Here is an 11,128-nt window from a genome sequence, read left to right on the forward strand (position 1 = left end):
AGTCTGTCGCGCAATGTATATACTACTATTGAACACTCGGCATTTGAGCCGGCTTTTAAACATCCATACACTTTGTGATCATCTAAAACCGCCAAAGTAAGTGGGTCCATACCCCCTACTCTTCAATGGTTCACATTTATTTAGCACATCCGAAAATTGGTTTATATTGTATAAATGATAAATCGGATCATACCAATCCCTCTATGTCCCCGTTTAATATATTGCAGGAACTGTTAAAAAAAAAGATATATCGGATCATTTTAATAGCAACCACATTATTTTACCGCAACTGCATGCGGGGACACCTAATTATTCCCTTCACATGTCACCGGAGTGCTCACTGAATGCGTTGCCATTCCATCCCATGATTTCATAGTGCAAACACACGTGCTCATGGATCGCTTCACCCGTATAAGCATTTTGCCATTATTATTAGCACAAATGCAACATGTTTTGTTTGGTGTGTGTTCACTTTCTTCTTCATTCTTACTTTAATTTTAGATTCTTCTCAAAATTTATACAATAAGAAAGGATAGGATAGCAACAAATTCTTTCAACAAAATTCCGTATTAGTGGGTTAGTCAATATCATAATTCAAACATTAACTAAGAGTCTAAGACTACACTTCTCTTTTTCTTGTGAAATAATTATAGACTTTTCAAAATGATTGACCATATTCACCATATTATTATTTGAATACTTTAGTTTTTAATGAAACTAATATTTGATTGGTACATATACTAGCATCTCCTGGTTGTAAGCAATAGGTAATAATGAATGAGATTGAAAAAGCTTAAGAGTGAGGTTTTGAAGGAGGCAAGTAATTTTTTGAATGTGACTGGTAGTCTATATTTGACTGACCTATTTTCCAACCACAACAAACGCAACAGAGAAATGACTTCATAAGTAATAAGAATGAAAATGATGGAACAAGACTAGAAAAATCACCATAACTAAATATAAGTTACAAGTTCTTTGTTGAGAGGAAATTTGATTCTGAAAAAAGCTGCTCAAAGTAGCTATTGTGGTAGCAAATTTGATTTCAAAAGATCTAAATGTGAATTTAAAAATGTTATAAGACAAGTATTCTATCATTTAAGAGACAACTCATATTCAAATTGAAAATGTCCACATTTTGCTAGATCTAACACTCCTACAAGCTTTTTCACACAATACTCGCATTCGAATCCTTATTAGGCATGTATTCATTGTTGTCAATCTCTAGAGATATCTCTTAATCTCTTATGAGATTACGAGATCATGTACCATAAACGAGATAATTAGAAACAAAATTCAGCTAGAAATAGTATCAGTTATTTAGGAACGGAAAGAGGAGTGTACAAAAACCGTGTTTTAGAGAATTGTGATCAAGAAGCGGTCTCTTAATCCAGTAACACATTTTAATATTAATGTTATCTTTATTGAAAAGCCCTGATTTGTCATTGTGCTTGTGCATATTTTTCAAAGGGCATATTGGTCCAAAATGAGAAAAAAGTAGAATAATGCCACGTGGCATGATGAGGATAGGTTGACAAAGAGGAAAAAAGCAAACAGAAGAGAAACACACGGGTCGGCGTGGTTACTGGTTAGGGAAGAAAGAAAGAAAAAAATCGTGTTCATCTCCATCTTCTTCTTCCCTCCTCTTTCTCTTTCTGACATCTCAGTTCTGCAAAATTCCTTTTTTTCAAACTTTAATTCCTTTCCACATTAAATTATTTATTCTTATTAAATTGACCCTGAGTTCCCCATTTTACCCCCACCTTCCCCATTCTTCACCTTCTGTTTCATTCATTCATTCATTGATTCAATCTCTCTTACCATAAAAAGGGTTCTGAGTTTTTCACATCTGTGTCTCTCTGCAACCAACCGACAATACAGACTCTGTTCTCATCACACATACATGCCCCTTTTTTAAGGTTTGTGTCATTTCCCTTGTTCTTTCTATTGTTGGAATCTGTTTTTTCTTATGTCCCTCAATATTATTTGTATTATTGCTTTCTTTTCAATGGGTTCATAGCTTTTTTTTTCTGGGTTTTGACTTTTTTTTTTCCCTGTGCTGAAAAGTGAAAACCTTTTCCATTTTTGGGATGGGAGATTCAATGGGTATTGTGTGATTATCCCTGATGAAAGGTGAAGAAAAACTTTGACTTTTGCATATTGTGGCTTGAGTTGTATTGAATGAGCTTTGAATTGAATGGGAAAATGCATTGAACGTGTTGTTATCGTTTATTTAATGTTGTCAGTTGCATTTGCATTTGCATTGTCTTTTAACTCTTATTGTGTGTGTTTGTTTGTAGGGATTATTGGTTCATCTTTGTTGGATCTATTGTGATCTTTTTTATTTTGTAGATTATGTGTTTGATATTGGTTCTGACAGGAATTTTGGTTCCAGGAAGAATTAAAGATGCCGGGGATTGTTACAAATGGGGTTTGTGATGGGGCAGTGAATGAGATGAATGGTAACCATTCACCCTCAAAGGAAACCTTAGCTCCAGTCAAGTCCCCTAGGGGTTCCCTGAGTCCACAGAGAGGCCAGAATGGAGGACCTAATTTCCCAGTTGATGGGGTGATTGAGCCGTCGATTGAGCAGCTCTATGAAAATGTGTGTGACATGCAGAGTTCTGATCAGTCACCCTCAAGGAAAAGTTTTGGATCTGATGGTGATGAGTCTAGGATTGATTCGGAGTTGCGCCAGCTAGTTGGAGGACGGATGAGGGAGGTGGAGATAATGGAAGAGGAAGTGGAAGTCGAGGTGGAAAAAGAGCGGGGAGGGAGTTCTAGTGGTGAAATTTCTTCTGGAGTGGGTGGTTTATCATCCAATGAAAAGAAGTTGGATAAGGTGCATGAGATTCAATCTGCAACTACTAGTTCTGTTTCCACAGAAAAATCTGTCAAAGCATTGAACTCACAGTTGGATGCTTCACCTAAATCAAAACCCAAAGGAAAAAGTCCTCCTGCAAAAGCTCCTTTGGAAAGAAAGAATGATAAGCCTCTATTGAGAAAACAAACTAAAGGAGTTGCTAGCGGTGTGAAGAGTTTGAAGAGTTCTCCTTTGGGAAAGTCAGTGTCGCTGAATCGAGTTGAGAATTCAGCCGAATCAGCCTTAGATAAACCAGAGAGGGCACCAATATTGCTAAAGCAAGCAAGAGATCTGATTTCATCAGGAGATAATCCACAGAAAGCTCTTGAATTAGCTCTTCAGGCAATGAATCTTTTGGAGAAGCTTGGTAATGGAAAACCAAGTTTGGAGCTGGTTATGTGTTTACATGTTACTGCAGCAATCTATTGCAATTTGGGTCAATACAACGAGGCAATTCCAATTCTCGAGCGCTCGATTGAGATTCCTGTTATTGGGGAAAGTCAGCAGCATGCCCTTGCAAAATTTGCCGGTCACATGCAACTGGGAGACACCTATGCTATGCTGGGCCAGCTTGAGAATTCAATTATGTGCTACAGTTCTGGTTTTGAAGTCCAGAGGCAGGTTTTGGGAGAAACAGACCCAAGAGTCGGCGAAACTTGTCGATACGTGGCTGAGGCTAATGTTCAAGCTTTGCAATTCGATGAAGCAGAGAGGCTCTGTCAGATGGCTCTTGACATTCATAAAGCAAATAGTTCAGCCCCTTCACTTGAAGAGGCTGCTGATAGGAGGCTCATGGGCCTCATATTGGATACAAAGGGAAATCACGAAGCGGCTCTCGAGCATCTTGTTTTAGCCAGCATGGCAATGGTAGCAAATGGCCAAGAAGTGGAAGTGGCTTCTGTTGACTGCAGCATTGGAGACACATACTTATCCATGTCCCGATATGATGAGGCCGTCTTCGCGTATGAGAAAGCGCTAACAGTTTTCAAGACTGGAAAAGGAGAGAATCATCCTGCTGTCGGATCAGTCTTCGTACGTTTGGCTGACTTGCATAACAGGACAGGGAAGATAAAGGAGTCGAAATCATATTGCGATAGTGCACTTCGAATATACGAGAATCCAATGCCTGGAGTTAATCCAGAGGAGATTGCTAGTGGTCTTACGAATGTTTCGGCCATCTATGAATCAATGAATGAGCTTGAAAAGGCACTCAAGTTACTTCAGAAAGCACTGCTGATATATAATGACAGCCCTGGACAGCAAAGCTCAATAGCAGGGATTGAAGCTCAGATGGGGGTCATGTACTACATGCTGGGGAACTATACTGAATCTTACAACACATTGAAGAATGCTATTACGAAGCTTCGTGCGATCGGAGAGAAGAAATCGTCATTCATTGGAATTGCTCTTAATCAAATGGGACTTGCCTGTGTACAGCTTTATGCCTTTGGTGAGGCTACGGAATTGTTTGAAGAAGCAAAGAGTATTTTGGAACATGAGTATGGACCTTATCACCCTGAAACGCTTGGGGTTTATAGTAATCTTGCTGGCACATATGATGCAATTGGCAGGTATCTACCTTCTTTCTTCCCTGTTCTATTTGCAAATCTGGCATTCTTTTTTTTTTTCTCTCTCTCTCTCACTATTAGAGCACATGCAGCATTTTCAATTTATTGTGACATTAAGCAATAGTAGTATTTATAAATTTACAGGCTGCCTAATCTTGTCATGCTTCCCAGATGAATATAATTAAGGCCCGTTTGAAGACCTTACTTAAGCTTATCTTATAGCATAAGCGCTTATGAAAGTGTTTGGAAGAACTTATGTAAATAACTTATGACCTATCCATAAGTTGTTTTTATTTTCATAAGGTGCTTAGATTAACTTATGAATAAGCACTTAAACTTACCTATAACCTATTTTGAGCTTAATTCAATAAACTTCTCAAATTAGCTTATAAATAAACGTTTATCCGATAAGCGCTTATTTCAATAAGCTGTTTACTCAAACTCCCTCATGCTTAATCAAGTCATGCCGCTCGTGTGAAATGATGACTGGTTTTCATTGTGGTATTCATAGGGAAAAGTTAGTTTGCTAGCATTTAGTTAGCAACTTAAACAAAGACAGATTAAGAACGACCGCGTTAGGGTTGTGTTGCGGTCCTTCGTATTGCGGAAAATTGTGAATAAACATGGTTGTCGTAGCTGAAATCACGGTCACAGACCTTGATTTAAAACCATGATTATGGGTCTTTTAGATTATCCAATATATTGTTAGGTGTATATTATAGAGGTTATTTTGTACTCATGGGGTTTGATCTTCTTCGATTTCAGGCTGGATGAGGCAATTCAAATTCTGGAGTATGTTGTTAGTGTGAGGGAGGAAAAGCTTGGAACAGCAAATCCTGATGTTGATGATGAGAAGAGAAGGTTGAGTGAGTTGTTGAAAGAAGCAGGTAGAGTTCGGAGCAGAAAAGTCATGTCACTTGAGAACCTTCTTGATGCCAATGCTCGCATTCCAAACATCAACCTTGTCATCAAGGCCTGATAAGGATGTCAAATTTATGGGGGGAAATTCAATGATTGAAGAGCGTTGTGATTTATGCTAAAATGTAATTTTAAAACTATACTATTGTATAATATGATATGATGTAAGTCATTATATGGTGTACAGATACACCCTTTGTTTGTGTATACATTTTTTTTCCAAGGTTGACAAATACTTATATGTTGTTTTTTAAATTTGAACATTGATGATGATTGAAATTGAAATTGAAATTGAAATGAATGACAAGCTTTCTTACGTTTTCTCACGATAGAGCTGTGTGCTTATTAAGTTGTTTCTTAAATTATGATTTAATTCTTAAAGTGAGGCATTGCAAAATTTCATTCAATCTCAAACGAAACTATAGAAACTGTGTATCAGAACTAAAGAATTCTAATTTGTTTTTAGGAAAAAAAAATATTCATAAGTTAATTTGAAAATATGTTTAACAAAATATAGACATAAAGACTCATTTATAAGTTATCTAAGAAACTTATGAAAATAAGGTTAAAAAGAAGATTATAGATAAGTCACAAGTTTTCCATAAACTTAACCAAACGCTAGCATGAATGTTTATATTATGAGATAAGTATTTTCAAATGTAGTCTCAAACTGAATAGATATGTCAATTCACTTGCACTTTTGTACCTTTTTGTCTTCAATGTGTACATCTCATGGGTCATGGTTGTGTGCTGTGAATTTAGTTGGGAGACTGAATTATTCCAGTTGTAGTTATGGCAACCACAATGTAATGAGCTGGTTTTTTTACTATCCAATATGGTGTTCATGGAAATATATATATATATATATATATATATATATATATATAAATGATAAATAAACTCAGAATGTTCATTACTATATGGCGGTATGTTATTAGCAAGTCACTCAGGGGTTTGGTGCGTCATATTAGTAATGATAGTATAATTATATAATACATTATGGACTTATCAATTGTTTGGTGTTTACATTGTATTGTATAAGTTTATACATCAATTTCCTCTTACACATTAAAATGGTGGATTATTTAATCAACCCTATATATAGATGATGGATAATGCATGATAAAAGTGTGATGTATAAACTACTTGAATATATTTAATCAACCGCCACCACAACCACCTCCACCACCACCGCCGCCACTCCCCACCACCACTGTTGCCACCACCATCTACCACTGCCACCATTACCGCTACCGTCATTACTAACACCACCACCACCGTCATCATCATCTTCCAATAGTACCACCATCACCATTGTTGCTACTAAATTATACAGTGTATCATCAAACGATGTATAATATTAAAATTTTATCAGACATTATCCTATCAGACTTTATATTATCAGACCTTATACTATACAGCCTACCAAACGGGCCCTCAAGTCATTTTTCCATTGTTACCCATAAACTTTTTAGGTTTGTATGATGGCATTATAAGTTTAATTAATCCTTAAACAGAAATGAGTATTTTATTAAAGAGTATATTATTCAAGAACCGGCCACAGACCCCAAAATTTTAATTTTTTTATTACTATATGAGCCACATGTGATTTTTTAAAAAAAACTTAATCACCCCCACCCCCAATATTGTGTGGGTCCACAATTCTTTCACATTTTTCTCATTCAATTATTATAAAGCATTCTATTAATTTTACAATATTTACTTATCTTTTTATCCATTATTAATTTATTATATGTTAAATTTTAATCTTAGTTTTAATTTTACAAATTTACATCAGATAAAAAATCAAATCAAATCAAAATTTAAAATAAAGGAAATGTTGATTAGATTTATCTTTACTCTAAATTTTAAGAAATAAAGATAAATCTTATCTCAATAGTATATTTTTAAGTTATCTTAATAAGTTATTTTTTGGGTAAATCGAAAAGATAAATTGCACTTTTCAGGGTTTGATCCCTGGACCTCCCCATCCTAACCCATATGTCATCTAGCTCTTTACCACTTCAGCGATCATTCGGGGACAATAAGTTAAAAGTTCATTAAAATAATTTTAATAAATAAAAAATTTATTATATATCCCCGAACACTTGATCCTCCGCCTTCATATCCAATCCATCTAACTTAAAAGTTAACTCTTTTCCTTGTCTTGAGAGATCCCCGAACACTTCTGCATTCCATTGTTTCAAGCGTTAAGGCCTTTGAGTTTTTCCTTAAGGATATACGCCCCCATCCTTGAACTTGTATGCTAGACCACTCCTTCTCCACAAAACCCTTAAATCTCGGGTCTTGGAGCCAACAATTGAGGGTCCTAAAGGGTTTAGGACCCCAATTTTGGTTAGAAATAGAAATCAAATAGCAATGGTCAGAGATATCCCGACTCAAAACCTGAAGGAAATTGTTAGGCCATGCTCCCACCCAATCTACTGACACTAAAGCTCTATTTGACCTGCTCATCGCCTGACCATTCGGCCTAAATCAAGTAAAGTTCCTCCTAACCAAAGGTAAATCGAACAATTCCATGGAATTAATCAACGAGTTGAATTCTTCTGAATCCCTCTTGGACTGATCAGATCCTACTGAAATCCATCTTCTCTCTTCTATAGACCGGACAACATTAAAGTCACCAATACAGACCACAAAGAGACATTAAGTGTGGACCGCAAAGTAATAAGCTCCTCCCATTGTGCCTTCCTCTCCTCTAAGGAACAAGGACCATAAATGTGTGTGATTATGCAAGGAACCTCATCATCTCCCCAAGTACCACGTAAACAAATGAAGCCTCTCCCTTGGTGTCACTCCTCCAATTTGAATGTCCCAATCTGCCAAACACACGACAAACTTCCTCCTCTGTTAATCGTCGGTGTGAAAGTTCAATTAAAAGCAGAATAACCCCAAATAGCGCTACAAATGTACCATCAATAGTATCCAGTTTAGTTTCTTGAAAGCATGCAAAGTCCACCTTCTCCTTAGTGATTATGTCCCTAATAATTCCCCATTTAACCCTGGTCCTCAACCCCCTGATGTTATATGACAAAATCTTCATGAGTTAACCAAGTTGGCCCTTCCCTGACTTGTGTTGCGGTTGAACTCAGAAATATCACGGTTCTCCATCTCCTGTGAATTAGCTATCATCAAGTTTTCATCTCCTTGGTAAGTGATTCCCACTTCTTTGCCCAACTCCCAGAGTTTCATGGCCTCTGAGGCTTTGAATTTATCCCAAAAGAGCCGGTTACAGTTCTGAATCCCTGATTCTGGCAGAGTGTTGCATAAAGAAAGCATAAATTGTCTGGTTTCTCTTCAATCCTCTTTTGTTCTCAGGCTCCTAGAACAATTTCCATCTTTATTTCGTGTAAATTCTCCCACTGAATGCACCTCCTCTTCCTCAACGCTTGATAATTGAGGTTTTGTGTTGGATATTTGACGTCAAACAGCAACTGCACCACGAACAGAACCTGCAACAAAACAAGCTGAGTCGCGAAAATCAATTCACTGTCCTTGAAGGTTTTATCCCGGAATATCCAGAACACCTCCCCAGAAGCTTCCTCCGGCGAAGTCGGGTAACAGAACTGGTGAGAAATAAAACTAGAATGTGATTTCTAAGGAATTGGAATAGGTTTGGGATAAAGGAAGAGGGTGAGAAGAGATGATCTCGCAGTGTGAATATCAAACTCTATATATAGGGAAAAATAATTTTGGGTGATAAAAACTAGGCTTTGTAGTTTCAAGGTATGCAGGCACGGTCAACAAAAACAGAGATTTCAAGGATGGACAGCGGTGGACAGTGAACATTAGAAAAATAAGAATTTTCAGGTAAGGTGCAAAAATAAAAGAAAGTTTCAGTAAAAAACGAGCTCGACCCATGTGACGTGAGCGCAGGGGGGAAAATCGACTGATTCACCACTACGTTGGGCCAACGAGGCCCAATTCTCATGCGCACGAGGGCCACTCCTTATTATGCTCTTTGACATCCACAAGAGAGGTTTGGTGTATAAACTTTTAGAAAGTTCAATACACAAACAATGTGGGACTTGGAACTTTTTCAATATCACTATTTTTCCACCATTTTGTCCCTTCACTCAGAGTCTCCCGTCTGATTGTAGAGGTTACTAGTTGTTTGGCACATGAAGTCGATGGCAAGTTAAAGTATGCAAGTGGTCCCTTCATTGTATTATCACCACGACCAGGAAAAGAAGAGTTGGTGCGGTCCAGTAGTGAAATACTTCATTCGTTTCAATATAAGTGTCTACTTAAAGTAAAAATATTTGTTTCATAATAACTGTCCACTTAGAATTTCAATGTTGCATTAATTAATGTTTTCCATATAATACCCCTATGACTATGAGAATAATAAATTATGAGAGATAGAAATACACCTTAAGGGGCAAACTAGAAAAATAAATAATATACTTTAAAAGTTAACAATATTAATTGTCCTTCTTAATAAGTGTGCATCTTTTCTAAGTGGACAATTATTATGAAACGGAGGGAGTACTTATTAAAAAAAATTAAAAATATGACAGGTATAAATAATTATGTTGGACTTATTATGTTTATTAAAATTATTATGTTTCTATTTTCTATTATTAATTTGTTATAGTACTAATATTATACACTACTTTAAACATTTCGCATTTCTGCATTGTCATTGGCATATGTTCGTACTTTGGATTTTAAACTATATGTAATAGATGTGAAAAATGCATTACTTAATTAATGTATACAATAGGAAGTATGTATTGAATAGTGTGGGTTTGAAAGTTAAAAAATTATGACATTTATAAGATTAAGAAAACATTATATGATTTAAAATAAGCACCTAAAGCATGGTAATATATTTGTAATAATTGTTTTAAAAAAATGATATTTGTAATAATTGTGATGAAGGATTTATTATAGGGAAAATGTGTTCAATAAATTGTTTATTAAAAGAGATAATCATCAAGCCCCTATAGCTCAGTGGTAGAGCGTCAGTCTTGTAAACTGAAGGTCTGTAGTTCGATCCTGCATGGGGGCATATAGTTTTTTGGCTGTATATTTATATGCTTATAAAAAAGAGATAATTATGCAATTGAAGAATAGTGTCTTTGTCATTCAATCCAATTATTTGAGAAACTCTTGAAGTGATTTGATAATAATTTCAAAGAGATGATTACTAGACAAAGATGTGTTTGAAGCCTCACCAAATATAGAGGTATGATTGGTTTCCGATAGCAATTCCGCAAGTGTACGGATTGATCGAAGTAATAAAAAGATATCAAACCACATGGATAGTTGTTTATCAAATTGATCAAGGAATTTAGTGTTCAAAATTGTAAAAAGAAAACAATATAAGTTTGAATTTTCGTTGTGTTTAACACAAGGAGCAAGAATTATAATTCAGAAGAAGAAGTATCCTGGGTAAAGTTTCACTTAGTCCAATTATGTTTCTTACAACCAAGTCCTTATATGAAGTTTAGAATCCTTTCTATGGTGATGTAGCCTTTACCTTCACTTGTTAATACCTTAATCAAGCAAATCATTCAATCTCAGGTTGCTAAGCCTAATACCTTAGTACCTAGTCAATTCAATTGAAGAATTATTGTTCTATGTTCAGGCCAACACAATAAGTTCCCAACCTTATACCTAAGTGGTAGTAAACAAATCAATCTAATATCAAGTCCCTTAATCCTTACCAACTATCGTTGCGCAAGAAGAAAGCCAAACACTTGCAAGCATTCAAGAGAGTATTGAAACAGAGAGAACATACATATAAAGAAAACTT

At 35.9% G+C, this 11,128-nt stretch overlaps 1 protein-coding gene and 1 non-coding gene across 3 annotated transcripts; both read left to right on the plus strand.

Moving 5' to 3' along the window:
• The first annotated feature begins 1,556 nt into the window (after positions 1-1,556).
• Positions 1,557-5,672, plus strand: LOC130734526 (protein KINESIN LIGHT CHAIN-RELATED 3). Of its 2 annotated transcripts, none has more exons than XM_057586978.1 (3): positions 1,557-1,916; positions 2,378-4,431; positions 5,194-5,672. In XM_057586978.1, the coding sequence occupies exons 2-3, from the start codon at positions 2,405-2,407 to the stop codon at positions 5,405-5,407; spliced, it is 2,241 nt and encodes a 746-aa protein (XP_057442961.1). In that variant the 5' UTR covers positions 1,557-1,916; positions 2,378-2,404; the 3' UTR covers positions 5,408-5,672. The 2 variants fall into 2 exon arrangements, with proteins under 2 accessions (XP_057442961.1, XP_057442960.1); XM_057586977.1 differs by having other exon boundaries at positions 2,393-4,431.
• Positions 5,673-10,309: 4,637 nt separating this feature from the next.
• On the plus strand, positions 10,310-10,381 carry TRNAT-UGU (transfer RNA threonine (anticodon UGU)). The gene has a single exon. It is a non-coding gene; the product is annotated as a tRNA-Thr (tRNA).
• Positions 10,382-11,128: the final 747 nt, after the last annotated feature.

This window comes from Lotus japonicus, chromosome 1 (assembly GCF_012489685.1).
Source record: "Lotus japonicus ecotype B-129 chromosome 1, LjGifu_v1.2".
NCBI classification, from domain to species: domain Eukaryota; kingdom Viridiplantae; phylum Streptophyta; class Magnoliopsida; order Fabales; family Fabaceae; genus Lotus; species Lotus japonicus.